The sequence below is a fragment of the Lepisosteus platostomus genome, chromosome 26 (assembly GCF_059453375.1).
Source record: "Lepisosteus platostomus isolate fLepPlt1 chromosome 26, fLepPlt1.hap1, whole genome shotgun sequence".
NCBI classification, from domain to species: Eukaryota; Metazoa; Chordata; class Actinopteri; order Semionotiformes; family Lepisosteidae; genus Lepisosteus; species Lepisosteus platostomus.
In genome coordinates this window covers 13,147,423-13,164,050 of record NC_142636.1, presented here as the reverse complement: position 1 = coordinate 13,164,050, position 16,628 = coordinate 13,147,423, and the positions used below count along the sequence as shown (strand labels likewise).

Sequence of the window (16,628 nt, the reverse complement as noted above, 5' to 3'; positions counted from 1 at the left end):
AGAAAAACTAGAAGAGGGTTAATAAATTAAATTACAGTCCTGGTTAGGTCCTGCTTTGAGCCATGTAACTAGTGCAATTTGTCTTTTCTTGCCATCCTAGAAGAGGGATCCTCAGGCAGTTCGCTGACTTTGGCTGAGAGGAGTCTTTGATGGCGCGACCTTCTGCTAACATGGGCGGTAAGAACAGAGAAGGTTTACAGAGTCTCACTAAAGCATAAACCTTGGCCACAGGCGAAACACTCCCTGAGGTCACAGCACACACCATCTTAGGCTTTGTTGAGAATGAAGAGGGTGTTCACAGTGCGGATGAAGATGGGGGGCATGATGAAGGTCACAGTAGTGACCAGGAGGTTTGAAGGGAATGAAAAATCCACCGTTGTCAGATCTCCCCCTGGGGACAGCCCACAGGCCTGGCTCCAAGTCTTCAAGGAGAAACTGGCCAGCAAGTCAAAGATCTGCTCCTCTAACTTTCTATCTTTGAAAAAACAGGTGTGAGAGAACCAGGTGGTCAGTCTGGCCAATCAATGAGCTCTCAGCCATTAACTGACCCATCATCATCTCAGATTAGGACAGAAAATGTCCCCTGGTCCTGATGATGAAGACCTTCAGGAGGAGGTCCTATGATCTTGGGAAGAAATCCAGTGACAGGATTTCACAGGCCAGGAGCAGAGGAAGGACAAGTCCAAAGATAACATTCCCTACCCTGAGTTGTTGAAATGATATTGTCAATGTTTGGGGTTTTTTGCAAAGAAGATCTTATTATTTTCTCACCCAATTGATCGACTGACTTGTGCAAGTTCCTAGTGTGAATTTTTACGTTTTTAAGGGATACTTTAAGAAAAAAAGCAGAGGCAGATCAAACAGAGACAATGCTAACTAAAACACAGACATGCAGCAGACACTGAAGATCTGTCTCTAAAACATGGAGCAATGCAATGCAAACTGCTATGCACCTAAACCAAGTGTGTGGTTTAATGGTGAGGCATTGTACAGTTAAATCAGCTTTTAAATATTTATTATAAAACAGTATTTGTTTTATTTGTTAAAACAGATCAGTTAATTGCTGATCTTGTCATTCAAAATGAACTCAGTAAGGGGCTTTGTTCTGTTTGACTTAAGAGCTGACTTTATCTACACATTGCCCCGGAATTATAGTGTTTGCATTGCTTCAGCCTGTTCTGATTGAACTCAGACAGCTGTAAAGTAAACATCTTGGCAGCACAGAGCTCCACCACTGGACCTTGTGTCATGATAGTGCAGACACTGTCGTGGGTGGACAGGGCCCCGACATTGCCACACGGTGTGATAGCACTACTGTGACTGAGAGGGCCTGGAAATTAAAATTTCCACTTTCCTTGGCCTGTTGTGCAAAGCCATTGCAAAGCAACTTGGACCTCGAGTTTTCTTCAATGAGATTGCTTGACTTTGCTCATTGTACAGGGCCTGGTTTAGATGATCGCGTGGAAGAATATTTACCAAATCCGACACTTCCACTGTCTTAGGCTAGGGGTGTTGCAGAACTCAATAGACCACCAGTAGTTTATTTCAGAGCCTTCATAGAAGATGACATTGTTTTTAACCAGTGGTTCTGTCCCTGTAGTACCCCAGTGTCTGCTGGGACAGATGTAGGTCTTGATTAGCAAGATGAGGAGAGACCACAGAAAGTTCTATGTGTTGAACGTGTTGTAGATACTTCTCTGTAACTAGGGTCTTTTTAAATCAAGGCCTGGAAGCTGAAAAAAACCCTAAACCAAGCAACAGTAATTAACACTGGTGATAAAGAGCCCAGCTGAAACAAAAAACAGCAGTCACAGATGTCCCTGAGAACCCCTGTTCTGAATTGATGTGAGCTAGTGGTATCAGTATTTATTGACAAAGCCAACGATATGGGATAATCTAATAATCCCTGGCCCTGTCACAGCACACACCACAGGAAAGACCTTCTAAAATGGCTGTTCGCTGATGCTCAGGGTCAAAATCAATGCAATCCCTGACACAGGATTGAACTTCAGGGGGATTTTCAGACCAACCAATCGCCTGGTTGTTTTTGTGTTGTTTCAGGTCGTCTTCTGAACGTTGTTGTCTTCCTCACACTGTTTGGGAACCTCTGTTTTGGTGAGTTACTTTCAGATCTTTCTTGTTCATTGGTTCCAATTTCAGGATTTGAAAAAAGGTGTATGACTTCATTTTTGAGGTCAAGTTTTTCTTTGTATTTGAGGAGAGCAGCCTTCTTTAGACCGACTAACAATTTGCACTTCACTACCCTGTGGCTTACATAAGTATGCACCCCTTTCCGAAAATGTTATTAAAACAGGTGTTGTGTACACATTGTTTAGAAGGTAATAAGTGTCCTGTTTTGATTTTCAGGTTTATTTTGCTACCTCTGCTACCTTCATGCAGACCCTTGCAGTTGTCTGCAATACGTTTCGTGGCTACATTTGTTTGGCTGATGTTAGGAGGTGATGCTCTTGCCCAATTTGAATTCCAACAATGCTCTTTTAATGCAATTAAATTCTGTTTTATTACCTGCCAAGTTTGGTACCAGTGTGTACCGTAGAGGGTGCTAGCACAGTCAGGATAAAGAACTTCGCTCAGAGATGTAGGGATCTGAGATTCAAATCGATAACTACTATCAAGAGTCCTGCCTTAACCATCTCTGCCTTGTCTCAGTGGTTCTCTAATCCAGTAACAATATAACAGAATTTGATCTATTTCACCTTCATGTATAATTTATTGTAATAGTCCTCCTAATGTGGTCTATTTTCCTTGCAGGTTTCGAAGTTTGTTCCGGGAGACCTGCGGCATTAGAGTTTAATGTATCTGGCCCTGTGGAGGGACTTATCAGTATTTACCATGACACTGAAAAGTTACCGGTGTATTCTAACAAATCTGTGCCCCAGGAATGCCCTGCAAAAATGCTGGAAAGCAAATTGTTGTGCTGGTCTTCGTTTGGCTGGACCTTGCTTTTTTACAGATCGAATGTCTCGGAGGGCGACCGAGGCCGATATGATCTGGAATATGACACCCTGCACAGGAGAGGACAGAGTTCCACCAATAAACTGACTGTGCTGAAAAGTAGGTTCTGGTGCTTGCCTGCTTATCTCACTTCAACGTAATTATTTTGAAAGGAGGAAATTTTATTATCTTTGTCAATTATTTTATGATAATTATCACGCTTACCAGTTTAGGGAAAGGCCCCAGTCACCGGTAATTTTTTTTGGCTAATGTGTTCTGTATTCCTTCTTTGAGTTCTTTTAATGATAAAGTTTTTGTCCTTCTTCTGTTGACAGACAAATATTTATCTCACTGCTTAGTTTCCATTTTTTCTCTGTGCGGGGCAGCTGAGCCCTGCTGTGGCTTTGCTCTCAAACCAGTTTATAGATCTTGTAACTCTTTGACGTCTAATCCCACATTTATATTGTTTCAGATTGTACCTCACAAAGGACCACCACTCTTCCGGGTAAGTCAGTGCTCTGCAAATGTTTGGGCCATATTCAGCCCTTGCACAACAATTTGAGACAGAAAACAGACTTTGTTGTTGTGGACACATACTATCAGAATGATTCAAACATTAAAATTAAATTAGATTCAAAGATCTTGTAGGGCTTGCTACGTCTGACTGCTGTCATGTGATTGCTGCCCTAACAAGCTGTTTTATTTGACTATTTTATGGTTTCTGTTCTTACAGCTACAACTTACCCCCATCTACCTCCCCAAGGAAATGAATATGGTAAGCTCTGCTAAAATAGGAAGAGGGAGTTAAAGCTGTCCTTTTTTTATCACAGCTATCCCTTACGAGCAGAAAATATTCTGCCATTAAGAAGCTGCTATATGTAATGGTTACAGAAATACAATCCTTTGTAGTAGCTTAATTGATCTTGAGGTTTCATGCTAAAAAACAGCTTTTAGTTCTGGTTTTTTGTTCCCCAGTGATGATATTGTGCATATTGAAAACTTTTTTGCTTTAATGGCCTTGCCAGGTTTATGGGTTGTGTAACAGGACAGGAATCAATTTGGGGGTCTAGAGAAACATGCAGAGATTTATCCTCATGTAAACTAGTTCTTCTGTGAACAAGTTAATCCTATGTGAACTAGATCTCAGCTAGTTGACTAACAGACTCTGAGCTGTTAAACATGTGCACTGATGGTGTGATAAATTCTTAGTGTATGGATAAAATGTCTAAAAGACCTGTTCTAATCTTAGGACTTTTGTTATGTTCTTATGAGCAGAAGACGCAGTTTTGAATTTTGAAATGATACATTTTTGTTCTCTTAATCCAGGTGTGGTGGCAGTAGCTGTTATACTTGGTGTATGTGCTATATTTGGAATCTCTGCATTCGTGTAAGCCTGATCCTTTTCTATTCATGTGTCTTTCTGGAGGCCTGAGTCAAACATATCCTGCAAGCTCCACTTTCGCTATTCAGATCATTGACGGCTCCACTGTTGTGTTTCAGATTCCTTGTGGATCTTTTTTTTTTCTCATCCCAGAGTTTCTTGAAAGCAAGACGACCGATTCAAAAGCATGATAACAGATAATATAAGATTATTTAACACGGTACTCCCTGACACGGTGAATTGACTCCTGCACAATAAACATTTAATAAAACACCATGTTTTCAGTAGATGTGGGTACCTAGTTCCGTCTCTCTTTTACAAATAGTCAATGTAAAAACGAATCAGATTCTCAGCAAAACCTATAAATAATAAAAGTTATGTTACTGAATTTCTAGCCCTCCCTAATGGATTAGAATTTGGTTATACATGATAAATTGTGGGGCAAACGTTTTTGTGACATTGTGTTGTTGCAGGAATCTTTAAACATGTGGCTTATTGTATCCTTGCTGAAGTACTGTGTTCTTTATTCTTTACTACAGGCTGGGAAAGTTCATGATAGAGAACAGATGTATTTTAATATGTGACAGAGATTCGGGTTGTTGTCATTTGGGTACAAATTCAAGAAACATTAAGGCTCTAGCTGGATAAGAGAACAGATTGAGCTGAGTCACACTGTGTGTGGAAAACACTGTGGTTTTTGACCATTGTCTTTTATTTTTTCTTTGCAGTAGATTGATAGTCAGAAGAAATTCACAGAAGCCACACAAGTAAGAACGATTTTTGTTTTGCAATAACAGTACATGGATGTTTAATTTCATGTTCAAAGGCATCAAGAATATAACTACAAGGCAACAGTTAGAGCAAAAAGAAAGATCTAGTGTACAGTAGTTACGCCTTGTACATCATGTAAGGACAGGCACAAACATCACAGCATAAGGCTAGTGTTTACACAGTAATAATAACAAACTTATTTTTAAATACAAGGACACTGTACATAGTGATAAAGACAAAAATAGTACAATGTCAAGTAAAAGAAAACAGACGAACAAGAGCTAATCTAGTCTAGACAGTAGGAGTAGATTGTAGGGCTAGTAGACACAGGCCCTGGTAAAAAGGTGGGTTTTGAGTTTGGACAGTCAAAGAGTAAGTGACAGTGGGGAGATTGATAAAATGATGATTCCCAGGGCCCTCTGTGTGACCTGTGTGTTTTATTTTTGTTTGTTTAATGACACACATCTGGACAAATATGAAAAGTCACATTCTAAGAGTGCAGCCTGATCTGTTTCATGGAAGGGAACTTGAAAGGTGAAGGCAATGGCAGACTGTTTTGTAGTTTGCCAAGCACAGAAAGATCACCCACAACGAACTGCACTCAGGGAATGTCTGCAGTGTTACTGTATGTGACACTTGTCTGAGGTTTTTTCAAGTGTAGTATTAGTCAACTGCATTACAGCTGGGCTATGTTAGCATTAGTTTTAGCTGCTCCTGCCCAAAATGTCTCTTAATATATCTTTGGGAGGGTGGCACAGAGTATCAGAGATGAATAATATCAGGACTGATGGATTTTGTGGCCTCTGAAATTCAAGAGGCAACAAATACTTAGCCTGCAGATACATGATGGAACTGCTCCACCCTGCTCTGCAGGTTTGGCTTGTGAAAGGGGATGTGAGTTTCTCATGTTCGGTTACTCGCATACAAACATATGGACTCGACCCCATCCCTCTCACTGGGACCCAGAAGCTGACTCCAATGAGAGAAGTCCTCCCCGTGAGCAGTAATGTCCAATTATTTTCTGTCGTGCAGGAGGACCGCGACAGTGAAATTCCAAAATTTCACTGTCGCGTCTGACAGCAGTACACAGAGCAGCCCTGTGGTCATCACTTGATGACAGAATCTGGAGGAGGGGTTGTAAAGCCAGAAGACCTGCTCCTGGAAAAAGAAAGAAGCAGCCGTCGTGAGTGGTTTTGTATTCTTCCATTTTAAAACAATCTCGAAGAATTCATCAATTGAGCTTTGTGATCCATTTCAACAAAAGACTGTGGGGGAAAAAAAAGCCATCTGATGACTGTATATGAACCTTTATTTGGGTGCTGGTATGTACTGATCTACTGATTTGAGGCAAGAATCTGTCCAGTTTCTGAGATAAATATCTTGCTTCGGCACTATAGCCTTGTGGCTTGTTCCACACTCCCACAACCCGTAGTGTAAAAAATGTTTCTTTGGTATTCTGGTAGTTTTAAAATGCACTTCCTTGTGTCCCTTTGTTGGTCATTCTGATGATTCTGTGTGGTAGTGCTTTCAATATGCTGAACTGTACTAATTAGACTGCTTACGATGCATTATTGATGTGTTGCATTAACAACAAGCATAACTATGATACTACTTCTTTTTCACTTTTAATAATTTTCAATTTTTCTTATGATTCATATACAATGTATGTACTTTTACAGAAATGAAATATATATTTTTAAATATATTTCTACAAATAGGAATATATTTTAAAATGTTATACTGTCATTTATGAAAGAAATGTATTCCAATATCTTGTACTATACCAAGATACACTGTAAAATATGTAAATTGCTTTTTGTATATTGCAATATATTTTCCAAAATATACTGTTTTGTAATTTTATAATATGCTGTAAGATATTTAAAGATATTGTGCTAGATCTTCAAAAATAAATATGTACATTTGTTGTTTTTGTATATTGCAGTATATTTGACCGAACATTAAATGCATTCACATGGTATCAAAGTGTAATTTAAAAGATATTGTGTCAATCTAATAATATATTCATACATATCCTAGACCAAACCCCACTAAGACACACCACAAATTACAAGCCTAGTATTGACGTTGGGTTCTCTGTGGTATTGAAGCAATAAGATTCTAACCTGCAGTATTATGTTATTATTACAGAACTTTATATCTCTTCTGAAGGAGGGCACCTTTTTTACAGTATAGTGTCCCCAACACTATACTGGGGTATTAGGACCCACACAGACCGCAGGGGCCCCCTGACCGCAGGTGTTAGTGGGGCCCCCTACTGGCCCCACTAACACCTCTTGCAGCAGCAGCCTTAGCTTTCCCAGGAGTCTCCCCTCCAGGTACCTTGCAGGCTCACCCCTGCTGAGCTCCAGTGGTTTGCTAGTCCAGGATCTTCCAAACCTTGCTGTTCCCTGTTGTCAAGGGAAAGTTTTCAATTAAGAAGCTAACAATTACTAATGTAGTTCCTAGCACCTAAAGCTAGAACACTCAATACACCTTTCAGTTTAAATGGCAAAATATAGAAACATCAGTAAGGTCATTTCCTTATAAATTTTATAAATGTATTAAGGAAAGAGGAACTGAAAATCTCGATGTGAGTTTAGAATTCTGCTGTTTTTGCTTAATGTAAGTATATGTTTTATGTAAAAGAAAATATTAATCACTTATACTCAATATGTTGCCAAAAAGTAATTAATTGTCCATGTAGTGATTAATGTAATCTCCAGCACTTTTTCAAAACTCCCACTTCCCAATGTGAAAGCTAAGAATTTGTCACAGTAATGTGGAGATATCAAAAGGCAGATTTCAATCACATTCTGAGTCATGTCTACCAGTGCTCTGCATGGCTGTCTAATTCCTGGAAGGAGGGGAGGTGTCACATGTGACCTTTTAGCAGAGCTACTGCACAAACATCGCAGTCTGTTAGACCCAGCAGCAGTGTATCTTTAAAGCTCTCCTAGTACAGCTTTCAACAAAAGAAAGAAACATTCAAAATTAAACTGTTTCAAGGAGATGAAAGACTTTTAAAAGAGGTGTGTTTAGCTGTAGCTGTGAAAAAAAAACCCATGATTACACACACACACTTGTTTAGGGAGCTGAAATTTATAAGACAGGCACTGTAAATGTATAGAAAATTGAGCAAAGCAACTGCTTTTGCAATTTGATGATGGGACTGGGCCTCTCATTTTAATCTGTTAAGGGATTTAGAGAAGAACTGGGCTAGATTGGTTCACTGTCTTTGTATTATCCGTTTTCCAATTGTTTCTTTCAGAGCCTAACCTACAAAGCAGGATTCACGCGCGAGCGCGCGCGCACACACACACCCACCCACCAGGGCAGCGATTCTAACCACTGTCACCGTGCCACCTTGACTTTGTAATATTACACTACCAACCCTTTCTGACTAGTGCATCTTGCATTGTCACCACATTAAGCTCATGTGCTCTTAGATGACAGAGACGGACGAATTTCAAAACATCTGCTACAGTACATCTTGACTTGATGTGTACATGAAGTGTAGAAGATTGGCACAGAAAGCATTAAAAACAAGATAGGAGGGCAAATTGAAATTGAAAAGGCCTAATTAACAACTGGAGATAAATAAAGTCTTTCACCACGTGTTTTAAAATAACGTAGGGACTCGGAATACCTTAAGGAAAACGACAAAGACTGCCACCTCTTGGGGCACAGAAGAATGGTTAGAAAAGGTGTTTTAACCTTCAGCCTTAGCAACAGCTTGTATAAAAAGAAAACCACAGGAACTCTCAGCCAGCAAATCCTCACACACACTGTGAAAAGGAAGTGAGCATCAAGTCCCTGAAAGCCCACAGAGTCTATTAAGGAAATCCAATTGAGAATGATGTCACACCCTTATGCCTAAACTGTTATAGTGTACGTATTGAAACCTTCCATAAAAGTGCACCTGTAATTGTAATTCTTTATTTCACTAGATAAATCAGTTGAAAAACGGTGATTTACAATCATAACCAGGTCCAAAGGTTTGATCTGCAACCAAATTCACAGAAGGAGTGGTGCCTTTTGATGGTTGTTCCAAATGTCATACTTAACAGATAACGGAATTAATCATCCCTTACAGGATGTTCCCCTAAGGGATTACTTTTTTCAGCGATAGATTCCAAGCAGCACTCTAATTGCGCAAATCCGGCCCCGTCATCCACTTGCACTGATTGATTACGGACAATCACCGCCGTTCGAATAGTTTTTTTATTGCATGCTATGTTTATTATTTGTGAGAATATTTCCTTTTTTTTTTAGATGTAGTATGGAAATGTATATTTTGTAAAAAAAAAAAACGGACAAACGTGGCAGGTGCATGAAAATTAACTAAAATACGAAAGGGCCGGAGCGTCCTTAAGAGGAGGGATTACGATCGTGACACAATTGATTTAGTGCGAGCTTGTTACAGTGATGTAACCCTTTACAGTAGGGAGTTCCTGGACAGGTTCTTCCAGTTCTCCTTGAAGCATCTGGAGAGCTGAGAGAAACTGTTCAACTAGTGCAGTTCAGACATTAATGAGCAAATTCGGGTCATTACGTTCTCGGCTGGACTGAAAACCTGTAGACACACTGGCCCACCAGGAACAGATCTGGAGAGCCTTTTCTGAAGTCTGTAAACTGCTTTCTAACTTTTGGCTGGGAGATTCCTGAGATCCTGTACATGAGTAAGAGAATGCCAAATCACACACACACGCAGGACAAAATCAACGGTTTCAGCTGCAGGCTGGACGAGAAAAGCGGACAGTTGTTGAATCTCTTATATAGCCTTCATGCAGAGTTTCCTACAACCTTCAGTCAGAAATAATTTACGACCAACAACTTACAGTATGTGAGTGAGGAAAACCACAGAGATGAAACCGCACATTTGTTTTTTTAAAAAAAACAACCTTTGTTTCGGCAGAAAAAAAAAACTCTCAGTGGAGGTTGTTTGCACAGCATTTGCTGTGAATTTATTTGTTCTTACCGATATCATGCCAACGTGGAAAAACAGTCAATTATGTAATAAAAGGGCGCCTCTTTAAAGCAAGACCCGCTGAAAGATTATAACGCGTTAACACGTCATTTAATCAAAGTATACAGTACATCAATGCATCATACAAATAACTCCAATTCAAAAACACTACTTCCTCTCAGGGGTGAGAACACCACAGACTTTTCGTACGTGTGCTTGAGAAATCTAGAGAGAGAGAGAGAAGTTGATTGCGAAACAAAACCTCTTCCGTCTCATTGGGAGGATAGAAGAACCCAAGCCCACAGCGGAATTAACCATTTGGGCGCAGTGGACGTGTCGCGCACACCCGAAAACAGAAATATCTGCTTCTGTAAACCCACAGCAGCAAGAACTTTCTAACTTTTGATCGGATAAACCCTTCCTCGTCTCTCATACAGATCGAGACCAATAATTGATCTCCGTAAATTCGCAGACAAATCAGAAAAAAAACAAATTCGGCTGCTACCTTGAAAAGTGTCGATCGAGTTTGAAATGGCCGTAACGAGCAACGGTAAGTATTTTTTAAACTATTTATTATACATAATTTATGAACGTCCAGATATGCATGTTAGGTGTAATAACTTCGTTTCAGCGATGTACTGCTAAGCAATTAATATTTATTAGAAGTGTTTCTCAGAAACATCAATACGTTAACGAAAACGTTAAGAATTCACGTTGGCAAATCAACCGTCACATAAAGTATTATTATTACCTTTACTATGTTATATTAGCGGTGGATTATAAGCCTAGCTAAGCACAGTATATTACGCCTGATCGTTTATGTGAAAGAAAAGGCTGACTAGTGATATGTGCACATACAGATTTATGACCGCTTGGTGAATTAATAAAAGCTAGGCTCACAGGCTCGTGTTTTCCGTGTAAACACAACCCTAACACGTGTGTAATGGCATTTGTACGAGCCTGAAGGATATGTTTATGTACAATGAGGAAAACGATAAACCATGATAAATCGTGTGCAAACAATGACTGGAATTGCTTCCGAAGATAAAAAATGCTCTCACTTGTCGGAACCATAAATAAGTCCCCCCCCATCGTTTCCTCTCAAAGACCTTTATTAGGATAGTTACTTTGCAGATATGCCGTAGATGTTAGAGGAAGTTGTTTTTCAGAGAGTGATACAGCCTCGGGCTCTTCGTTACCTTTTCAAACCTGCTAACAGTGAGAAACGTTAACTAAATTCAAAACGAAATCCAAATAAATATCAAATATCATATAATCGAGGACGTTTAGTGAGTTCTTGAATAAAACTACCAGAAAGTACCCGTTTCTTTTCACAGTACCAAAAATTGACCATTTTTGGTACTGTGAAAAGAAACGGGTACTTTCTGGTAGTACGAAGTTTAGTAGGCTATTTGTTAATGCTTACAAATATTAAAATAAGTCTGACTTTAATTAAATTACAAAAGGGCACTTCTGACAGAAGGCCTGTAAAATTAATCTGCGCAATTATCGAATTGGCTACAAAAATTGCTCCTTGCAAAACACTATGCGGGAATTATTGGAAATGTTGATGGGCTTTTTATCGTCTGTGATTCCCAAAAAAATATTAGTCTTTACTGTAGATCCCGCGAACACGTTATGAATTTAAACTGGCAAAGTTTGTGGTTAGTATTAGGCAGATACTGCAACTGCGCATACTGCATATCAGTGAACGTGAAGATGACATAGGCCCAGACATAGAGGCTCAAAAACGATATCTTCACCGACTGTACAATTTGAAATGATTTTTATTTAAAAAAAGAACAAAAGATATTGCATGCAAGAAGTCAAACGTGACAAGTCAAATGTGATCCGCGTTTGGTGAAGATTAATTGCGAATGGTTGACAATGTAGTTTATGTGAGAACAGGTTAACACTGTTAAACCTTACATTGGATAATAGACAGTTAGGTATAAAATAAGTAAAACATTTTTAATTAATTTGAAATTGTTTACTTTTTTAGCTTTGATAAGCTTTTATAGCCAGTCAAATTACTTTGTGTTGCAACGCGTGATATGTATGTGCTAGGAAACGATGGTATTTAATATACAGTATAACTAAAGTGCATACTTTTTTAGATTATGGTTTATTTGTATGCATTACGTAATTAGTGTATGGTTTAATTATCGAAAGTACTGGTTTTATCATCTTCAAAATCTTCAAAACTTAAAATAAATGGAGAAATCAAACAACATTCAATTTTAACAGAACGCATACGGTAAACCGTTCTAAATTAAAGCCGTTCCCTTACCTTCATTCATCTTGCAACTATTATAAAAAAACAAAACTACAATGTTTTCGGACTTTGATTTTTTTCCGAATCGGCACTCGTAGTGTTGTGTGGTGTTTCTGCTGGTAAATCGCTCAACATGGAAAAAGCCATATTTAACAGGAGGCCATTTTATCTTGAAATCAGATCAATTAGAACACAAATCTTAATAAAATTGCCTCAAAACCAATATTTAAAGGAACGAAAAACGGATAGCATAGATTACACATTGTACTGTTATATGTTTAAATTTAAATTCAACAGGTACTGTAGCGTTTCCAGCACCTCTACTACAGTACGTTTTTTATGTTACTTATAATATAACATTTGTATTTTTATTGAACGTTTCATTTGTTTAAAGCTCGCCCTCCAATGCTAAAGCTCAATTAGAATAGTAGTAGTTAAACTCCCCTGTCCTGTAGACTCAAGAGTACCTAGCCTACACCCGTGAAATATTCTGATACATTTTCACTCGTCCATTGTTGCCAACAGTATATTCATTCTTAGAAAAAGGTGAAAACCGTAATCATGGGTGATGTATCAGCTGTGGTGTGATTAATCACAGCCTTGATTTTTCAATCTGTTTTGAGAGCATTAGGCACAGATTATTCATTATTCAGTCTGTTTTTTTACCGACCGAGATGTATGATGTTTCGTGCCCAGACGTGCTTTTTTTTTTAATCGAGTACCACAGGCTGCCGTGCAAGCTTCAATCTTAACGTAGGAAAACATCCAGCTTTTTCCCAGATCAGAACAGGCCGGAATATTCACAACACTAACCGTACTGCGAAAAGGGCATAGGAAATGTAGGCCTTACATATTGTAAAGAGAGAGCTTTTAATTTGCTGCATTCTTAAGTTTTGCGGTACAAAATCCGTAACATTTATGACTTATCCGTGCATGTTTCAATATACTGCGCTGGTGGAGAGGGAAGTCTCATAATACAGTATAATCATAAGTTAAAAAAATAGTACCTCACACTTGAGCATCTAGTACTGTGTGCACATGCTTTTAAAACGTAAAATTTCGCTTTTTATTGTTCCGCACTTGGCTTTTACATATCCACCCCTCGCGCTTCCTTTCCGTCACTTTAAAGAGGTTTCACTGGGAATTGTTGCCATCGTTGTCCTTATTTGAGTGCGATAAGTTTAAGTGCTTATTTCTGTCTGTTGGCAAAGACTCAACTTCCTCTTTCGAAATGCGTATGGAAAATGTTATGGTGGAAGCTTTTAAACAATGTCTTGAATGTGTCCTTTATAGAGCATCTTGTTAAATGTTCTGCCGATAACCTCCGAAACACAGGCTGGTATTGCATTTCATTGTCTGCATATGATCTCATGCCTTTCGCGTAACTGATATCATTTCAATGAATTGTCAAACATTTCTCTTTTTCAGATACCCAGGAACACTCCGATTCAGAAAAAACAAATAAATCGAGCCCCAAAAGGTGAGCTTTTAATTCAGTGCCAACACGGATAGCAGAGACCATTCTGTAGTGCAACAGGAATGGATTAATATTCTTATTTTTCCATGCCCTAATTTATTTATAATGCCATAACTTGGTAAGTGTAACAACAAATGTTGCGTGAATATTTGTTGTGTAAATACACCTCGCATCAGGAAGGCTAGTTTTACTTAATCGGTCCTGTCTGCCCCTTGCATCGTTTTCTGCATTCTAAACCCTTGTTGTTAATCGTGCTAATTTTTTTCTCCTACTGTAAAGCACTTTTAGAGGTTATTTTTAAAGGCGATATGAAAAATACTACTAATAATCATAATAACTATCACACTTAAGCCAGCAGCCACATCACCCTGCAACTCACAGCTGGCAGCCCACTGGAGCCCAGCAGGTGTGAACCTGGTCAGTACCCGGATGGGAGACCTCCTGGGGAAAACTAAGGCTGCTGCTGGAAGAGGTGTTAGTGGGGCCAGCAGGGAGCGCTCACCCCCTGTGGTCTATCTGGGTCCTGATGCCCCAGTATAGTGACGGGGACTCTAGACTGTAAAAAGGCGCCGTCCTTCAGATGAGATGGAAAACCGAGGTCCTGGCTCTCTGTGGTCATTAAAAAGCCCAGGGCGTTTCTCGAAAAGAGTAGGGGTGGAACATACCTTCTTACTTCACTCAACCCCGAATAGAGTTTCTCTGATGATAAGAAGGCGTCATGGATGTTCGAATCTCGTAAACAGCTCATCTGAGAAATTAGGGCTGAGAAAAAAAGGAAAGGAAAAACAGGTTTGTGACTGGCAATATTTGAGCAAACACCCCCACCACACACACACCCCCTACACATTGTACTCTGGCAAGACACCAGGTTTCTCTCTTGGAAAACCCCTAACAGTGTCCTGGAGGCGTCATTGCTGAACGGAGCCTCTGAGTACCCTGTGTACTCTCAAACACATTTGGAGATGTAGGTTCACATGAGTCATTTCCGCAAGCCGATGTGTGTCCACCCCGAGTGCGAGATTGTAAGGCAATGCTAAACACTGGTTTTTCGAATCTGCACCTGCTCACACCATAGAATGGGGGGTGGATGGGACCTACTGCACGTAGGACTGGCTGGGCAACAGTCCTAGAATTTCTTAGGAATTCCTATTGCTGGATCTGGCTAGCACAACCAGAGACCTAGACAGGCCTTCCTCTGACTAGGAAGAGTCATTACCTCCACAGCTTTCAAAAGAATTCTTTTGAAAACAAGGGGGTTTCTAATCACATGCCAAAAACTGAATTACCCATATGGATTATGCAGATTAAGCAGAAACGTAATACTCTGTTCTTCTGTAGTACATATGTTAGTGACATAATCCACTATATTTATACATTGCAGGGTATGTAAATATTATCTAGTTCCTTCTGTTTAATTAACAAAGCAGGCACTGATAGCTGTTCACCCATATGATTTATCAGTGTTGGATAGCTGAACCTGCTTATTTTGATATAATATGAAGTACATATGCCTAACGTTTCCTGGCATGACTAAATTGCAGCTGATTCTCACTCTGAAGAACATGACACAGATATCCATGTAATGGTAGCACCATAGCCTAGTATTTTTTTTTTTTTTACAGAAAACCGCAACCGATTAGTCTGATACGCACACGCAGAACAAGAGTTTTTTGTTGTTCTTTCCAAAATGGAAAAATATTTTGTCAAATTCGAACAATCACAAAAGTAATTTCAAATACTGCGCACGCTGTCATGATAGCAATTGCATTAACTACATCTTCCAAGCTCTGTCTCCGTTAACACGTCTGCTCGTTCGGATACAACTAGTGTTGCTTTTTCGAAACTTTTAAAACTGTTTTTAAAACTATACATTTGAACGATGGATTTCAAAACGTCACGCTCCACCTTTTGATCTCCAAATAAAATTACGGGTTGACAATTTTTTCATGAGGCGGATTTTTAAAACGTGAACTTTCAAAACCCACATATTGCCGGTTTGCATCCTTTCGTTTTAGTAATGACGTTGGGATGACCCCGAATAGCCAAGACAAAACTGCATCTTATTAAAATGTTTTTCTGCTCGTTTATTTTTAATGGGTAGTAAAAGACGCGCAAACGCAGGTGGAGGAACACACGGGATGGGTTTAAAAAAAAGGAAGAGTTGTCGGAAACGTTACGGAGATCAGTAGGTTTTTCAGGGCCAAGATGCAAAAGCACAGCCAGAGAGAGAAATCAGTGGAGGGATATTGCAAAGGCTTTCAGCATTCAGAGGCAGACTGAGCATTTGCGAATTAAAGAAAGAACGCGGGAACCTCAGGATTACTGTGGGGGAAAAAAAACAGTGTTACAGGTTCAAACCCGCGTCAGGACACTAGCTGACCGCGAGCGAGATCCCCCCTGGCAGAGGAGCAAGGTAGCGCTGCAGAAAGTTAGGGCGAGGCATCCTTAGGGAAACTGCACCCCTGCGGCCACCTCTCGACTGACAGGGAAGGGACGCGCCTCTCGTCCAAATAATAATAATAATAATAATAATAATAATAATAATAATAATAAATTATTAATTCTGGACACTCCACTCAAAGCGCTTTACAGGTAATGGGTACTCCCCTCCACCACCACCACCAATGTGCAGCATTGCAACAGGCTAACTTTCATCTTTGCAGAAGAGTTCCTCCTGATCACAGGATATGAGGCACCTCTCTCAGAAAGCAGCACAGAAAGCTCAAATGGAGAAGTGATATCAAATATACTGGAGGAGGAGTTTCTCTGCACATACAGCATACAGTATGTAGAACAGAGG

At 39.6% G+C, this 16,628-nt stretch overlaps 2 protein-coding genes and 1 long non-coding RNA gene across 9 annotated transcripts in view; 2 read left to right on the top strand and 1 right to left on the bottom strand.

Moving 5' to 3' along the window:
* Positions 1–7,034, top strand: part of LOC148640223 (uncharacterized) — a 22,619-nt gene extending 15,585 nt beyond the window's left edge. For 4 of the 5 annotated variants that reach the window (XM_088621622.1, XM_088621620.1, XM_088621618.1 and 1 more), the window contains exons 2-9: positions 101–177; positions 2,062–2,115; positions 2,773–3,075; positions 3,428–3,460; positions 3,689–3,730; positions 4,282–4,342; positions 5,065–5,103; positions 6,140–7,034. In XM_088621622.1, coding sequence (XP_088477748.1) covers positions 150–177; positions 2,062–2,115; positions 2,773–3,075; positions 3,428–3,460; positions 3,689–3,730; positions 4,282–4,342; positions 5,065–5,103; positions 6,140–6,221 — 642 coding nt within the window. In that variant the 5' untranslated portion in view covers positions 101–149 and the 3' untranslated portion in view covers positions 6,222–7,034. The remainder of the gene's footprint in view (positions 1–100; positions 178–2,061; positions 2,116–2,772; positions 3,076–3,427; positions 3,461–3,688; positions 3,731–4,281; positions 4,343–5,064; positions 5,104–6,139) is intronic. The other variant, XM_088621623.1, reaches the window with a different exon arrangement.
* Positions 5,114–16,628, bottom strand: part of LOC148640221 (uncharacterized) — a 26,692-nt gene continuing 15,177 nt past the window's right edge. Inside the window, exons 3-5 of one of the 2 annotated variants that reach the window (XR_015930736.1) lie at positions 14,494–14,590; positions 7,451–7,518; positions 5,114–6,265 (exon numbers count right to left, since the gene is read on the bottom strand). This is a non-coding gene — a long non-coding RNA (uncharacterized LOC148640221). The remainder of the gene's footprint in view (positions 6,266–7,450; positions 7,519–14,493; positions 14,591–16,628) is intronic. The other variant, XR_015930735.1, reaches the window with a different exon arrangement.
* LOC148640222 (uncharacterized) overlaps positions 10,387–16,628 on the top strand; it is a 14,700-nt gene continuing 8,458 nt past the window's right edge. The window contains exons 1-2 of one of the 2 annotated variants that reach the window (XM_088621616.1): positions 10,387–10,626; positions 13,780–13,831. In XM_088621616.1, the coding sequence (XP_088477742.1) occupies positions 10,608–10,626; positions 13,780–13,831 (71 nt within the window). In that variant the 5' untranslated portion in view covers positions 10,387–10,607. Of the gene's footprint in view, positions 10,627–13,779; positions 13,947–16,628 lie in introns of those variants that run through there. The other variant, XM_088621617.1, reaches the window with a different exon arrangement.